This window comes from Bufo gargarizans, chromosome 1, assembly GCF_014858855.1.
Source record: "Bufo gargarizans isolate SCDJY-AF-19 chromosome 1, ASM1485885v1, whole genome shotgun sequence".
Classification (NCBI taxonomy): Eukaryota; Metazoa; Chordata; class Amphibia; order Anura; family Bufonidae; genus Bufo; species Bufo gargarizans.
This window is the reverse complement of record NC_058080.1, coordinates 313759063-313777086: the sequence shown is the minus strand read 5'-3', so window position 1 is coordinate 313777086 and position 18024 is coordinate 313759063. Positions and strand designations below refer to the sequence as shown.

General features: G+C 44.0%; 1 protein-coding gene across 2 annotated transcripts in view; it reads left to right on the top strand.

Moving 5' to 3' along the window:
* APTX (aprataxin) overlaps window positions 1–15662 on the top strand; it is a 55638-nt gene extending 39976 nt beyond the window's left edge. For both annotated transcript variants that reach the window (XM_044305431.1, XM_044305440.1), the window contains exons 6-8: window positions 769–995; window positions 11469–11572; window positions 14103–15662. In XM_044305431.1, the coding sequence (XP_044161366.1) occupies window positions 769–995; window positions 11469–11572; window positions 14103–14254 (483 nt within the window). In that variant the 3' untranslated portion in view covers window positions 14255–15662. The remainder of the gene's footprint in view (window positions 1–768; window positions 996–11468; window positions 11573–14102) is intronic.
* The last annotated feature ends 2362 nt before the right edge of the window (window positions 15663–18024 follow it).

The following is an 18024-nucleotide window of genomic DNA, read 5'->3' as shown; positions in this document are numbered from 1 at the left end:
GAGGCTGTGCAGGTAAACCCCCCCCCAACTGGTGAACACCCTTCTGTAGGCCCCTTTCACACAAGCGAGTATTCCCCGTGGGTGCAATGCATGATGCGACTACATTGCGCCCACACGGAATCCGGACCCATTCATTTCTATGGGGCTGTGCACATGTGCGTTGGTTCTCATGCATCACTTGTGCCTTGCATGAAAATCGCAGCATGTTCTATATTCTGCATTTTTCACGCAACACAGGCCCCATAGAAGTGAATAGAGCTGCGTTTTTCACAGATGGTTGCTAAGAGATGTTGTTTGTAAACCTTCAGTTTTTTAGCACTCGTGTGAAAAACACATTAAATCGCATTTCACCCGCGCGATAAAGACTGAACATGATCGCAGACAAAACTTAATGACTTTGTTTGCAAAATTGCGCATTTTTCACTGAATGCATTCGCAAAGCATCCGGACCTAATCTCGTCTGCAAGGGGCCTTACTGCAGACTGCTAGCAATTCATCCATAACAATTCTGGAGCCATAAGGATAGATGTTCCAGAATTGTTATTACATGGGGGATGCATGAAGCTATTAAACCAGGCATGTAAGGAGTGGTGACAGGTCCTCTTTAAGATATGAGAAATTGTCAGTATTGCTGTTCATAATTTGATATCCAGAATCGCAACCCTTCTTCATACTCCATCTTTTGTACTCAGTCTAATAAATGCAGTGCAGTGGAGTAGATGCTGGCTTGTATTAGTTGTAACACTGTTTTATTGTTATTTAATGCAGGTTTTCAAAGATGATAAGGTTGTGGTAATTAAGGACAAATACCCCAAAGCGCGTTACCACTGGCTAGTCTTACCATGGCAATCTATCTCTAGCCTAAAGATGCTTCAGCCTGAGCATCTAGAGCTATTACAGCACATGCATGAGGTCGGGGAGAAGATTGCCCAGCAGCATTCAGCGCACAGCAAGGCACCATTTAGGCTAGGCTACCATGTTATTCCAAGCATGAGGTAAGAATATTTCACCATAAACTAGGCTTTTCTCATTTCTGACAATGAATTGCTGCACAAGTTAAAATATGTTTTTTTTTTTTATGCAAAGCTTGTACTCATTAACCCCTTCCTGATATCCGCTGTATATGTAAGGCAGATGTTGGGTCTTTAAAGATGGGAATAATGTATCAAAATATGACAAATACTATATAAATACTGCATCTTCTTCCTTTATCCACACTAACACTATGTAGCTGTGAAATGTGCAGTTTCAGAGAGAAAATACAGCTCCAAAGTCACTTCAGGAAAGTATACTGCTCAACAGCTCTGAGCACAAAAGTCTCTGCAGTACATGTATAAAGCGGGGAGTAATACATGACTGCAGGATCAGACTACATACATGGTTTGTTCGTAGTTTGTAACAACAGAGCTTCCCCTGCCAATCAGCTGTTTAAAGAGGCCGTGGCGCTTGTTTCTGCACTGCACACACACGAGCGCCAGTGCCCTTTCAAACAGCTGATTGGCAGGGAGTCACTGATCTGCTATTGACGACCTATCCTGAGGATAGTACAAACAAACGAGTAACGGCAGCATCTCCAGCGACTTCTTTATTGGACAGACTTCACAGAAAGTGTGCCATAAAAATAAACCGCAACGTGGGCGCTGCTCTACATCTACTATTCTTACTATCCTGAGGATAGGCCATCAATATACTAGCACTGAACAAAGCCCTTTAATTGTTTTTGTCATGTGACCTTCATCAGACCATCATGTGGGATGATTCCACAACAATTTCCATAAGAGAATATAGCATACCGCCCAACTTAAAAAAATCGTAAAGAGAAACAATATGTGCGCCAATTTTTGTCATGCTAGGCCATACCTAGAACTTCGCCCCCTTTGTGCCAGCACACAGTAGTTATTTCCACTCTGTGCCCCTTTACGGTAGTTATACCCACACTGTACCCCTCACAGTAGTTGTACCTAGATATGTGCCCCCTCACAGTAGTTATGACCACAATGTGCCCCCTCACAGTAGTTATGCCCAGATATGTGCCCCTTCACAGTAGTCATGCTCACATTATGCCCAGATATGCCCCCTTCATAGTAGTTATGCCCAGATGTGCCCCCTTCACAGTAGTTATGCCCAGATGTGCACCACTTGACAGTAGTTATGCCTAGATATGTGCACCCCTTCACAGTAGTTATGCCTAGATATGCCCCTTCACAGTAGTTATGCCTAGATATGCCCCTTCACAGTAGTTATGCACAGATATGTGCACCCCTTCACAGTAGTTATGCCTAGATATGCCCCTTCACAGTAGTTATGCACAGATATCTCCCCTTTACAGTAGTTATGCTTAGGGTTGCATAAGGTATTAAAGTCTTGATACTTTTTCGATACTTTGATAACCCAGTTCGATAAAATACCGGTATTGGCGTGTCCCCCCCCCCCCCCCCCGATAATAAGCTGCATTATTCCACAGCTTGGTATCGGTCACTATCAAAGAACATGGCATGCCATGTTCTCATAAGCAGCTGCACAGTGGAGAAAGAGGGAGAGCGTCGCTGTGGTAATGTGGAGCTGTGGTAATGGAGACTGCATACAAGTGCTGCTGTCCATTATCCCCACCCCCTCTCTGTACTTCATGTCTCCTCATGAACTCCATTCCTACAGAGATTTAGCTGAAGATCTTATCAGCTGTATTTAGGATCATAATCCCTGACAAACACAACAGAGAGGAGGCTGAGGTAGCTCAGTGTTGTAAAGTAACTTATGCTGCTGTGTGATTAGGACATGTTTTGTGTGTATTAATAGGACAGCAGCCATTTTATTTCCCCATATGATTTCCCCTTAGAGCCATTATAACTAACGAAAGCTATTTGGGAATATATTTATAATGAAGTAATATTTTAAGTATTTTTCCCTTTCTTAATTCCTGGAGAACCGCTTTAAGAGATCTCTCCTTACAAATTTGGAGAGATGTACGGCATTTAGATTGTCAGATTCTCTTCCTTCAGTTTTATGGCCAGAATATTGGCAACACTGTCATAAAGGCCTCCTTAGCACAATGGATTAACCCCTTAAAGACCGGGGCTATTTCCATTTTGGATTTTTCCTCCCCACATTCCAATAGCCAGAACTTTTTTTCTTTTTTCTTTTTCTGTTCATATAGTTATAGGGCTTATTTTTTGTGGGACAAGATGCATTTTGTAATGCCACCATTTAACTTACCATGTGTTGTATTAGAAAACGGGAAAATAATTCTAAGTGTGGCAAAATTGAAAGAAAACAGAATTCCGGCAAGGTTTTGGGGGTTTTGACATCACAGCGTTCACAATGAACGAAAAATGATCTGACATTCTTATTTTGTGGCTAAATACAAATGCAGCAATACCAAACTTGAATCATTTTTTGTTTTGTTTTACTACATAAAAAAAATAAAAACCTTTTGAAAAAATCTAAATTTTCTTTGCCTCACCATATTCTGACAACCATAACTTTTTTTTTTTATATTTCAGTCTACAGAGCTGTAACAAACTGTAGTTTTTATTGGTACCATTTTTATAGTATGTAAGACTTTTTGATCACTATTATTCAATTTTTTGGGGGGGGGGACAAGATCATGCATGTTTTTCATTTTTATTTTTTTTCGTTACGGCGTTCACTGCACAGGGATTTTTTAAATATTTTAATAGTTCAGACATTTTCGGATGCAGCGATACCCAATATATTCTTTTTTTTTTATTGTTTTATATATTTTTATATCAAAAATTGGGAAAGGGGGTGATTTAAACTTTTTTAATATTGTTATTTTTTTTACTTTTTTAAAATAACTATTAGCCCCCTTAGGGGCCTAGTTCATGGGATCTTTTGATCCCCTCTCCTATTCACCCTAATAGAGATCTATTGGGGCGAATAGGATTTTTACACTCTCCATTCTGAGCTATGCCTCGTGCTTAGCTCAGCATGGAGAAAGCCAAGACCGGCTTGCATCGCTTTAGCAGTGTCCGGGCTGCCATGGCAACCAATCGGAGCCCCGTGATTTCACTGTTGGGGGATCGGAAGGAAGCGGGAGCTTCACCCCTCTGCCTTCACTCACAGGTGCTGTGATCAGCATTGCATCAGCGTCCTGTCTGGATATGCGCCGGCCCTCACATGACGATAGGCGCCTCTTTAAAATGTCAGCCCACCTTTCACCTCCTCAGACGCCACTTCTGGTTCAAGCATGCTGAGCACATGCTGATTTCTACTGCGTCCATCTATCTTGTTTTCTCCCTCACCTTGCGGCATAGGTAAGTGGTAATATAGCTTCAGCTATATATGTGAACTTGCCCTGATGTTTTGCCAGTATTCCTTAATATAAAAGTGACAGATTGAATTTTAACAGGCTTTATTGTCCAGTTTTACAATGAGAGACCTCCTTGCCTGTCTGGATTCCTTGTTTTTTGTACGGCTTGCAGTACCCGATATACGGATTACTTAACCTGTATTGTCCACTAATATTCCCGCAACGTTTGATGCAGTTGCCATAATGAACTTGATTTTGTACAATAATGTATGATCACTGGTCATGTACTATGTTCTTTATGTTTTCTTTGTGTCTAATATGATTTCAAATTGTTTTTTCTGTAGTACCTGACGAAGGCATTGGTATGCCGAAACGTTATAAATACTGTCGCATGTGAAACTAACATCAATAAATGTACCTAAGCATCGATAAATAAGGCTGCTGTTAATTTTTATTGGATCTATTGGGGTGGAACCCTACAGTCAGTCTCCATACAGAGTGCGCTGAATACAGATTCAATATTGGGCTATATGATACAGCCAGCACCCACCGTGTATGGAGCGAGCCCGCTGCAGAGGCCTGCTTAACCGCCTAACGCAGGATCGCGGTCCGGAGGCGACAGTCTGAGGCAGAGTCACGCATATACGTGTCATCTTGCGAGGCGTGAAATGACGCTCACAGCCGGCCCGTGCATGCGCATCGCGGGCCGGCAAAAGTTTGAGGGGGTGACATCATCAGCCTGCCAGCCAATGATCATCGCTGGCAGGCCGAAGATTTAAAAAAACACGACTCACAGGCCATTTAACGCCTTATATTTATAAATATAAGGTGTTAAATGGCTTCTCTGCTCCTCTGATGAATTTTTTTTGGTCAGTTGGTCTCAGCAGAGGAGCAGACATCACAGTGAGTACACCAAACACCACACTTAGCCCACAGATCACCCCCCATCACCCCAGTTAACACCTTGATCGCCCCTGTCAATCACCTAGTGAAAGGGAAAAAAGTGATCAGTGTAAACTGTCACTTTTTTTCCTACTGGTATTGACTGATAGGTTTTAGGATAGTTTAGGCCCCTTGATTAGGTAGTTAGCAATCGTTTAGCGCCCAGTCCACCGCACCGCAGTCACTGATTCGCTGATTAGAGTATCGCTAATCGGCCTTTGTACTTTTATAGTATCTGTAAGTGATCAAAACTTATCACAGTCAGATCTATAATAGTATTAGTGTCACCTTAGTTCGCCCTCCACCCAAAACGCAGTGTTTGCCTGATCAGGCCTAATCGGTCGCCCACACGTGCGTTCACCCATGCCCGCCCTGCCGCAGTGACCAAACATTTTTTTTTTTTTATCACTGCACAATCTCTTTACAAGCGCTGCGGCAAAAAAATAATAATAATCAGTTTTAATATTTTTTATCAATCGCAGCGGCCTCCGGTACTTCGCTAGTCTCCCATTTGTAAGACAGGCTTGCTTTTTTTTTTAGGTCAGTCTCGGAATACCCCCTAAATTTAGTAGTCCAAATGTCAAACAAGGGGTATTCTTCTGAAGAGGCCTACAGGCTTCTGACCCAGTCGGATGAGGAATGAGAACCCTCATCTGACGAATCCAGCGGGTGAGAATATGAACCTGTAGAAAGCAGTGGCAGTCTGACCCAAAGTTCGGACGAGGAGGTTGAGGTCCCTGATACCAACAGGCATACCAGGCCCCGTGTTGCTACACCACAGGTTGCGCAGGATCCACTTCAAGGGCAGCAGAGTGGGGCTGGCGCTGTCTGATTACGTGGTGAGACATACATCAACAGCGCAGCCCACCCTGGACTTGGTACCAGCACTGCCGTACAACATGGTGAAGTGGCGAGCACCAGAAGGGCAGTTGAAGCTGGTACGGTGGCATGTGCAATAGTTACCCCGTCACAGCCACCGCACAGACAGGCCCATAGACCCCCTAGAGTCCCTGAGGTGCTGGCAAACCCTGATTGGCAGTCCCCAACTTCAGCCGCACCATTAGTTCCCCCTTTCACCGCCCAGTCTGAGACAGCTCAGATCGGTTCGGCACTGGGATTTTTTGAGCTGTTCTTGACTGCGAAGCTCTTGGACATAGTCGTGGCAGAAACAAATCGGTATGCCACTCAATTTATAGCCGCCAACCCGGGAAGCTATTATGCCCAGTCTTTCCGGTGGAAACCAGTCCAAGTTTCCGAATTTAAACATTTTCTGGGCCTTCTCCTCAACATGGGTCTAACCAAAAAGCATGAATTGCAGTCATATTGGTCCACGAACCCAATTCATCACATGCCCATGTTCTCTGCTGCCATGTCCAGGGCATGATTTGAGGCCATCCTGCGTTTCCTGCACTTTAGCGATAACACCACCTCCCGTCCCAGAGGCCACCCAGCTTTTGACCGGCTCCACAAAATTCGGCCCTTCATAGACCACTTCAACAACAAATTTGTCCCTTATACATTTTACCGGGCGCCTTGGCTTCAAACAATACATCCCAAGCAAGTGCGCCCGGTATGGGGTCAAAATGTATAAGCTCTATGAAAGGGCCACAGGCTATACCCACAAATTTCGGATCTATGAGGGTAAAGATCAGACCCTGGAGCTGGTCGGTTGCCCTGACTACCTGGGGAGCAGTGGGAAGACAGTCTGGGACTTGGTGTCACCCTTATTTGGCAAGGGGTACCATCTTTATGTGGACAATTTCTACACAAGTGTGCCCCTCTTCAGGCATTTGTTCCTAGAACAGATTGGCTGCTGTGGCACCGCGCGACCTAGTCGCCGGGGCTTCCCCCAACGGCTCGTTACCACCCGTCTTGCAAGGGGGGAGAGGGCTGCCTTGTGTAATGAAGAACTGCTCGCGGTGAAATGGAGAGACAAGCGTGACGTTTACATGCTCTCCTCCATTCACGCAGACACGACAATACAAATTGAACGAGCAACCAGTGTCATTGAAAAGCCCCTCTGTGTCCACGACTATAATTCGCTCATGGGAGGGGTGGACTTCAATGACCAGATGTTGGCTCCTTATTTAGTTTCCAGATGCTGGTATAAGGTGGTGTCTGTATATTTAATTCAATTGGCTGTATATAATAGTTTTGTTCTCTACAGTAAGGCTGGGAGAACAGGATCCTTCCTCAAATTTCAGGAAGAGATCATCGAGAACCTCCTGTATCCAGGAGGTTCCGTGGCCCCATCCACCAGTGTAGTGAGCTGTCTACACGAGCAACATTTCCCCAATGTCGTTGCTGGTACCTCAACCCAACTGTCACCCCGAAAAAGATGTTGTGTCTGTAGCAGGAGTGGATCAAGGCGTGACACCCGCTATTTCTGTCCTGACTGCCCTGACCACCTTGCCTTATGCTTAGGGGAGTGTTTCCGAAAGTACCACACACAGGTACACTTAGCATAGGGATTGCATCTCACAGGACAGGCACACAGGGCTATTAGGGCCCATTCACACAGAGCTGCTGCAAACCTCTCCTTTCACCTGGGACAAAGTGCATAATGTACTTCGCCACATCTTTGGGCGATTTGCGCTTTGCACATTGTCCCATGGGGAAGGAGAGGTTTGTCCTAAGGTAAAAAAAAAAAATCACCAGTAAGCAAAAAAGTTAACGTTCTGTTCAAAAAGTTAAATAAAGTTCATATGTTCCGTTCAAATGTTATTATAAAGTTAATACATTTATTGCGTTGCGGCCTGGTTTTTTTCTTACCTTCCAGGTGCACAACTGATCGACTAGCTGCAGCACTGATGTGCATTCTGACAGAAGCATTGCGCTGCTGTCAGATTACACAAAAGTCGGTGTATGCGGCGCTGCAAGACGAGATTTCTCCTCTGCAGTAAAAGACGTTTTCCGAGGCATATGAGCTGAGGGGGCGGCGGTGTTCATATGCTTTGGCAAACACTTTGTATATAAAAAATATATATAAATCCCGGAAATGATTCTTCATCCACATTGATTGATATGAATGGAGAAATCGGGTTTGCCAGGGCATACGAGCTAAGTGGGTATGGATGTTGGGCGGAGCTCCTATGTCCTGGCAGACGCCTTTTTTTTTGGGCAGAGATTTTTTCATCCACATTGATCGATGCGAATGAAGAAATCTGTGCCGTTCATTTTTTTTTTAAGCCCAGAGGCTGAACGGGAAAAAAATATCTCATTACCTGTATGCTCAATATAAGGAGAATAGCAGAAACTCCTAATGCTGGCCATACATGTAATGATTGCGGAGACCCTCAAATACCAGGGCAGTACAAACACCCCACAAATGACCCCATTTTGGAAAGAAGACACCCAAGGTATTCGCTGAGGGGCATATTGAGTCCATGAAAGATTGAATTTTTTGTCCCAAGTTAGAGGAAAGGGAGACTTTGTGAGAAAAAAAAATAAAAATTCCGCTAACTTGTGCCAAAAAAAAATAAAAATTCTATGAACTCGCCATGCCCCTCGTTGAGTACCTTGGGGTGTCTTCTTTCCAAAATGGGGTCACATGTGGGGTACTTATACTGCCCTGGCATTTTAGGGGCCCTAAAGCGTGAGATGAAGTCTGGGATCCAAATGTCTAAAAATGCCCTCCCAAAAAGAATGTGGGGCCCTTTGCGCATCTAGGCTGCAAAAAAGTGTCACACATGTGGTATCGCTGTACTCAGGAGAAGTAGAGCAATGTGTTTTGGGGTGTCATTTTACATATACCCATGCTGGATGAGATAAATATCTTGGTCAAATGCCAACTTTGTATAAAAGAATTGGAAAATTTCTCTCACCCAGCATGGGTATATGTAAAAAGGCACCCCAAAACACATTGCCCAACTTCTCCTGAGTACGGCGATACCACATGTGTGACACTTTTTGCAGCCTAGGTGGGCAAAGGGGCCCACATTCCAAAGAGCACCTTTAGGATTTCACAGGGGATTTTTTTTACACATTTTGATTTCAAACTACTTCTCACACATCTGGGCCCCTAAAACGCCAGGGCAGTATAACTACCCCACAAGTGACCCCATTTTGGAAAGAAGACACCCCAAGGTATTCCGTGAGGGGCATGGCGAGTTCCTAGAATTTTTTTATTTTTTGTCACAAGTTAGCAGAAAATGATGATTATTATTAATATTATTTTTTTCTTACAAAGTCTCATATTCAACTAACTTGTGACAAAAAATAAAAACTTCCATGAACTCACTATGCCCATCACGAAATACCTTGGGGTGTCTTCTTCTTAAAATGGGGTCACTTGTGGGGTAGTTATACTGCCCTGGCATTTTAGGGGCCCTAATGCGTGAGAAGTAGTTTGAAATCAAAATGTGTAAAAAATGCCCTGTGAAATCCTAAAGGTGCTCTTTGGAATGTGGGCCCCTTTGCCCACCTAGGCTGCAAAAAAGTGTCACACATGTGGTATCGCCGTACTCAGGAGAAGTTGGTCAATGTGTTTTGGGGTGTCTTTTTACATATACCCATGCTGGGTGAGATAAATATCTTGGTCAAATGCCAACTTTGTATAAAAAAATGGGAAAAAGTTGTCTTTTGCCGAGATATTTCTCTCACCCAGCATGGGTATATGTAAAATGACACCCCAAAACACATTGCCCACTTGGTGGTACGCTTTTGGAGAGGAGTCTGTGACATCCTCTACAAATTGCAGGGGAATTCTTTCCCTCTGTCGCCACAATGCTGCCTGTTAGGTCTGAGATCCCCGAGCTGTCACTCTTATCATGCAAATTGCCTCCAACAACAACTCTTAGCAGTGGCACGACTCCTCATTGCCTCTAACTGGAAATCAAGAAATGTGCCAAGTGTTCCGCAATGGTTCTCCCGCTGTGACCAGGTGTACAGGATGGAACAAATAGCGCACTGAGAGATAAACAATTCCCCTTTTGTTCTAAAAGGTTTGGGGGGTTTGGAAAAAATTCCGTAACTTTGATTAAAAGAGGAAATCCTTGCTGAGACAGGGAATTATATCTAATACCGGAGCTACTTTAATTCAGGTTGCTATGAAGGAGGTAAAGGAGATAGATCAAAGATGGCTTATTATACAATGGCCTGAAAGTCATCTCTGAAGGTTATCGTGTTTTTATTGTTCTATAAAGTTGTCGCTATAAAGTGTCAATGTATATGTCAATTTCATACTTGCTGAGTGCTTACGTACCATGTGACATCATTTTTCATGTATGTATGAGGATGACATTTTTGTGTTTTCACAATAAAATATTTTACAAACTAAACTAAGTCCCATATGTGTGAAGCCAGTAGATCAACAGGTAGTGGGACATTTGTTACCTGCTACAGCACAAACCCCAAATACATTTTGCCCCTGCTGCATACCATCATGTTGTGTTTACTGTATCTGCTATTAACCCATTTGTGTGCTGCTGATGAACTCCAGGAATTGGACATTTTCGGAAACCACACCCTTCATGTTCTCAGCACTGTGATGGCAGGGAATGGGACACGTGATCAGAATACAAAATGGGGAGAAATACAGGAGGGGGGGGGGGGGCAGGCAGTCTTCGAATGAATGCACAACCATACATGGTCAGCTCAAAACCGCCAGAACCAGGACACACTGCCTACAGTTGCTCTTTGTTCTGGCTCATAGCGGGGGAATTATTAATAGGGCATATAAACAAGGGTTGTCTTTAATTCTTTAAAGGGAATCTCTCACTTAATCTGAGCCTTTTAGACCGCTCAGATCAGGTTATAGACTCCTTTGCCCTCATTACAATGGTACCTTTATTTGTTCTGTCCCTCGCTGAGATCTTCAAAAATACTTTTTAAATTTATGCTAATTAGGTTTGGCAAGTGCCCAGGCCAATGTGTCCAGAAAACCACACCTCTTTCACCCCTCTGGCCCACTCTTATTTCCTATTATTACCTCCTCCTCTCCAACCAAGATCCTGCGCCGCAGGCGCATTCCAACTGCCTGTTCCTCTGTGCAGGTGTCGGACAAGTGTGGAGCTGCGCAGGCGTGAGATCTTGGATGGAGAGGAGGAGGTAATAATAGAAAATAAGGGTGGGCCAGAGGGGTGAAAGAGGTGTGGTTTTCTGGGCACATCACAAGATCTGAGTGGTCTGAAAGGCTCAGATTAGGTGACTCCCTTTAATCAGTTTCTGCAGCTGAACCAACAGGAAAAACTGTGCTACAATATCAAGCTTCATGTATTTTCCCCCCCTCATTGATAATGATATATTTATTTTACAGCCATATTCACTTGCATGTCATCAGTCAAGATTTTGATTCTCCCTGCCTTAAAAATAAGAAACACTGGAACTCATTTACCACCGATTATTTTTTGGATTCTAAAGGTAAGAATTGAAAAATCAGTTACTGATTTAAATGGGTATTCCCATCTCATACATTGGTGACATATTGCTAGGATATGCCACCAATGTCGGGTAGGTGCAGGTCCCACCCAAAATGGGCCCCGTAAAGTGAAGGAGAGAACACCGTACAAGTGTGGTGCACTCTCCTTTGCTTCAGGGGTCCCATTCTGGAGACAGGATCAGGTCCCAGAGGACCCACAACTACCTGACATTGGTGGTATGCCGATAGGATATTTCACCAATGTCTAAGATGGATATAACCCTAAAAATGAGATGTTAACAGGCTCTTATGTACTCCTTTCTGGTCCTCAGCTTTGTCATGTGACCGACGCTCTGACTCTCCAGCTGACACAGCATTTATTGTCTGGACAGAAAGTCATTTTCTCTATTCATTCCTGTTGGAGCTTCAGTGTCAGTCACATAGAAATGAATAGAGAAACTGACTTCCTGACCACACATAAGACGCTAGGGAAAATTTATCCAGACTGGCATTCCCATATACCAGTCTTGATTCGCTGTGCACTCGAGAAGGATGCATATAATTTATAAAGAGGCAGAAGCCGCTTAATAAATTAGGCATATATCTAGCAGTCCATACACCAGAAATTAAAATCTATGCCAGCCAGTGACGAATCCTAAGCACGAAATATGCAATGGCAACACTTAGGTTTTTTATTAGGGCCTCAAAAATGCTTGACTTGATCAGTGTTTTTGGAGTGGCCGTGTTGGCGTATTGAAGGTCAACTCATTCACTTTAATTGAAGCTGAGCTGCAGTAAGTTTGTACAGCCACACAGTGGACAAAGCCTTGTTTCTGGTGCTGAAAATGGTTGATCAGTGGTAGTGCTGGTTATTGGACCACCATCACTCTCTAATATTGATGACCTACTCAGAGGATAAGTCATCTACAGACTGGAAAACCTTAAAGAGGACCTTTCACCGAATCTGAAAATAACCTCCCAGGCTGTGGGCTCTGCGCTGCGATTGGCCAGCGCTACAGAAGAACAAGGGCAGACTCCGCCTACCATAAATTAGTGACCGAAATCTCCGCCTACCATAACTTAGTGACCGAAGATACCAGAGGGCATAGCGGGAGAACGGAGCGGCGCCCAGGGATAATAGTAAGTGCAGTGAGATCCCCGGGCGCCGCTCTCCATGTCTGTATACTTAGTTCACAATGTCAGGATCGGTATCGGTGAAAGGTCCTCTTTAAGGTATATTCACACAACGGCTGTTTTCTTGCAAAAATGTGACTGACATTTATCTGAGTGGGCTTGCAGAAATACATGTACTTGCTGTCATCATAACCTCATTCAAATGAAAGGAACTGATTTTCAGTCACAGAAATTGCTGCCTGTGAATATACCATTATAGAACTCAACTCTGAATAAAGGGGCACATTTATTAATACCAGCGTTTTAGACGCCGCTCTTAATAAGCCCCTGTGCTGACAGTGGATTGCCGAAGATATGTAGAAGCACTGGCCTGCCTCTATATAATGTCGGTGGATCCACCACTGATTCTAAATGTAAGCCAAACTTCCTTGCTGTCATACATTTAGACCATTTTCTATGCCTAAACCAGGCATAGAACATGATTAATGAAATGGTCCAGCATGCCCCCCCCCCTTTTTTTTAGACCTGGCATGAGTGGGTAAGAAGTCATAGATTCTGCCGCAACATGGTGTGCGACAGATTCTGTGCCAGATATACGCTACCAAAGTGGCGTATATCGGTTTTTGTAAACAACCCTCAAAGTGTTTGAGCTGTACTTCTTCAAGTATGCCAGAATATCATTGGATGTCTGCTCCTTCTGAGTATAAGGCTTCGATTATGAATGGACTTGTAGCGCTACTGATTAATTTTAATCGAATGACAGCTGCTGACCACAAGATCGCATATGATTCATCTAAATCAATTAGAGTTGAGCGAACCTGCCTTTTGGCAGGTTCGATTTCGGGGTTTAAGTGAATTATGTAATGGATTATGTTCTCACAGAATCCATGACTTAATTCAATGCCGTCATGCCGCATAATGTATGGCCAGCTCCGAGGTTTCCGTTCTGCTGGCCATACACTTGTACTATGACAACATGCAAAACAGAATGCCTCTAAAGGTATTCCGTTTGGAATGCCGGCTTTGAATTACGTTATGGATTCCTCGAGAACAGAATCCATAACGTAATTTGCTTAAACCCCGAACTCTACATTGCACTATTAAAGGGGGTTGAATTGATATTTGTATGTATGGCTCACAACGGGTTAAAAATATAATTGAAGCCATACTTTCTCTCATCGATGTGCAGCCATTCCTTACTCCAGTCTCCACTTATTGATCCCGGCTAGACTGGACAAATGCCAAGAAAGGCCCACTCAGCTAATCACTGGCCGTAGTGGTTGCCCACCTCATCCAGTGATTTCTTGGCATTTCTGGTGTGTCTTGTACTGAAGATGTGCTGGTCCATATATTTCACCTCCAAACTTCTTATATTAGTCCCATTTTTTCTTACTTCAGATGTTATGGACATGATAAAGTTAAAGGGAAAAGTGGCCGTGAAAGATGGAGCGTCGGAGCTTCTGAAGACTTCCCTCCAATGTAATGTGTGCAAAATACAGCAAGCCACCATCCCTCAGTTAAAGGAACATTTAAAGAAACACTGGACCTAATACAGGACTGAATAACTACCAGTGCTGGGACCTAGATTTTGGAAATACAATGTCAGCAGATCACATGCCTATCTTCTCTGGCTCATACTGACTCCTGGATTTAAAAGACTGGTTCACCATTTATAAATCACCTGTAAACTTGATGTACTGTTACCACAGGTTGTTACCCAGGCAAAGCTTTGTTGTTTAGAATATTATTTCTTTATTTTAGTTAATCATGCCTTTTTAAGGCTACTTTCACATCTGCGCTTTCCCTTTCCACTATTGAGATCTGTCATAGGATCTTAATAGTGGCTGAAAACGCTTCAGTTTTGTCCCCATTCATTGTCAATGGGAACAAAACTGAACTGAATAAAAATGAGTGTACCAGAATGCATTAGTTGTTTGTTGCGTTTTTCTGTCCTGGATGTGGTGCAGAGCAAGACGGATCCGTCATGACTCACAATGTAAGTCAAAGGTGTCGGATCTGTTTTCTCGGATACAAAAGAAAACGGATCCGTCTCCCATTGACTTTGTGGTTTTAGAGACTGATCCGTCTTGGCTATGTTAAAGATAATACAACCGGATCCGTTCAGAACAGATGCAGACGGTTGTGTTATTATGACAAAATCGTTTTTGCTGACCCACGACGGATCCAGCAAAAAAAACGCTGGTGTGAAAGTAGCCTTGGATTGTTATGGCCAGCTAATAGCTAAAGACTGACATTGACACAGTTCCAGTCGCCACAACAAAGAACAAGACCTGCAACAATTTCATCTAAAACTTCCACAGCTTACATGCTTCGAGCTTTACCATCTATAAAAGCTCCAAACGCGTAAGCAAGTATCCTGTTTGTGCTTTTAATTACATTAACGTACATAGTGTTGTGAGTTTTCTCTGAAATTGTGAAACTACATGTCCCAGCATTCCAGGCCACTCATCAATCCAGGCTGAAACATTCTGAGCTGTAGTTTCTGCAGGAGCTGGCTGTGGGTGACTGCCAACAATACACACAGGGTTAGAGGTTGTGAATCTTTGCCTTCTAGCCTGACTCAGCTTGTAGGTGTTAAAGTGGTTATGCCATGATTGATGTAAAAACAAAAATCAGACATCACGTAGCACATGACTGTCTCTTTCCAGCAAATTCTCCCATTCACTGCTCTCATTGCTTGCCTTGATTTTATTTTAGACTAACCATGCAGATGGCAACTCTCTCCCTTTAACGGTCACAGCATCTAACAAATACAGCAGGTGGCAATTAAAGGATGGAGCCGAGCATGGGTGACCATTCTCATCCAGCTCAGTAAATGGGCGTGCGTTATAATACAGATTAAAAACCACAACGGGAATGTTTTGTTACAGAAAGTAAATTACAGATCTAACTAGTTTTTTTTATGTTGAAATTAAATAAAAATAACAAATTAAACAATGTTGGTACAGCACCTTTAAATGTCACCACCATAAATATTTAGAATTTATTGCATGAGATAATTACATGATTTTCCTATTTCTTGACGTAAAGTCATGATTTTATGAAAGACACGGGGGCGAGTATTGCTATCTCTCTCTTTACTGACACCCACAGCAGCAAAGAAAAAACATCCTGCGATTAGCATATCACCATGGCAATAGGCCCTCCCATTATAGCCCCTATATAGTGCCCATGCAATAGGAAATCTTCCTCCTTCTTGGCGGATGCCACGTCTACATCTGCTTCAACACTGAACTCCAACCGAACTGAAGAAACTTGGAGAATAACACAGGAACTGAACGAAAAACCGCGGGGAGGTTCTCCAGATCTAGCAGAAATTGGATATTCATCCTGTGAAAACAGAAAAATACATGCAGAGGATATTATAGTCCCACTGGAGTTAATGACTCTGCAGAGTCAATAATTAATAATATACATAACACAACCTATACAAATTGATCATAGAAGTCACAATCCCAACTGGAAAAAACGGGGAGGGAGACTAGAAAGATAGGGGTGGGCAACCGCCTCCGTGTCTTTCATAAAATCATGACTTTACGTCAAGAAATAGGAAAATCATGTAATTTTATTTCAAGACACGGAGGCTCCTATTGCAGGTTCAAAGCTGTTCCATGACTGAAGAAAAAGCATGTTGAGGAGCGCGAAAGTAGAATTCTCTAAAAGTGGAGACTGGACCAATCTGCTATCTTAATGATATCCTCCAAACGTGCACCAGAGATGACCATAGAAGTGGAAAATGCGCCCCGAGTGGAATGGGCTGTAAAAACTGAAGTGTCCACTCCCGCCAAGGTCATGATCAATTTAACCCAACGTGCTAGCGTATTGCTAGTGACTGGGGTAAATGGACTTCGGAAGGAAAGGAATAAGTAAGGTAAAGCATGTGAACGATGCTGTAAGGTCTGTGCTTCATATTCTAGCAGGCAGGCCACCAGGCAAAGTGCCGGTGAGGAAGGGAAGCTCGGGTAAGAGACTGCCCGAATGTGCGTCTTGGTACGACGCGTAATATTAAAGGAGACTCCTTCGGGAGTAAACGACCTAGCATCATGATTTAGGGCGCGGACGTCTGATACTCTCTTGCAAGAGAAGAGGCAGAACAGAGTAACGAGTTTGGCTGACAGACGCAAAGAAAGATCTGCATTGGCTGGCCAGGAAGACAACAGGGATAAAACACACGAGACGTCCCATGTAGAGGAAAAGCGAGGCCTATGAGGCCGGGACAGCTGAGAACACTTCAGCAAGCGACACGTGGATGTTGACCCGCCGGGCGCCCTTCGAACCTCTTGTGAAAAGAGAAAATGGAGGATCTGAAAAGATTAATGGTACGGTAGGCTTTACCGTCCTCGAATAAAGATGTCAGGAAGTGCAAGATGTCCGTTACAGGTGCTGAAATGGGATCCAGACTCCGAGCCAAGCACCAGCTAGCCCAAGATCTCCAGGCTGCTCTATAAGCCCTTCTTGAGCTGGGAGCCCATGCCTTTTCCAAAAGATTTCTAGTGGCCTCCGAAATATCTCCGCTTTCTCTGGGACACGCGAAATTCTGCAAGCTAGCAGACAAAGAGACCAGTCTAGGAGAAGAGGGGGTGTTGTAGACCCCATGGGCCTAAGAGGAGGTCTGGACGTTCCGGCAATAGAACGGGCGAAAGGATCATAAGTTCCAAAAGCTGAGGGAACCAGGACTGGGTGCCCAAAAAGGGAGCAATCAGGATCAGTTTGGCTTGTTCATGGCGAACCTGGTTCAAGACCCGAGGGATCATAGAGAACGGAGGGAACGCATATAGCAGTGGACCGGACCAGTCTTGGAGTCTGCGTCCGGGTCTGGGCGCCAACTGTAAAACCGGCGGAGCTGCGCATTCAGACGGGAAGTGAAGAGGTTGATAGAAAAGGGACCCCAAAGAGACGAAATGGCAAAGATCACCTGCTCGTCCAACTTCCAATTGCTGCCATCCGACAGATAGCGAGAGCTCCAGTCTGCCTTGGTGTTGTGCAGACCCAGAAGGTACTCCGCAATCACTGTAATATCCCGAGAAAGACAAAAGGACCAAAAGTCCTTCACCAGATGTGTAAGTACGGCTGAATGGGCGCCTCCCATGACGTTGACGTACCGGACAGCCAAAACGTTGTCCAGGCTTTGGCCGTGCCATTTGAAAAACTGTGAATGGCAAAAGGAGCCCGCCAGAAGTTCCAGTGCGTTGATGTGGAGTCTGGACTCGTCCTCTGACCAACGCCCTCCGGTGGTCACTCCGTCACAATGCGCCCCAGCCGTGAAGGCTGGACGTGGGCCGCAGATAGACTTTCCGTT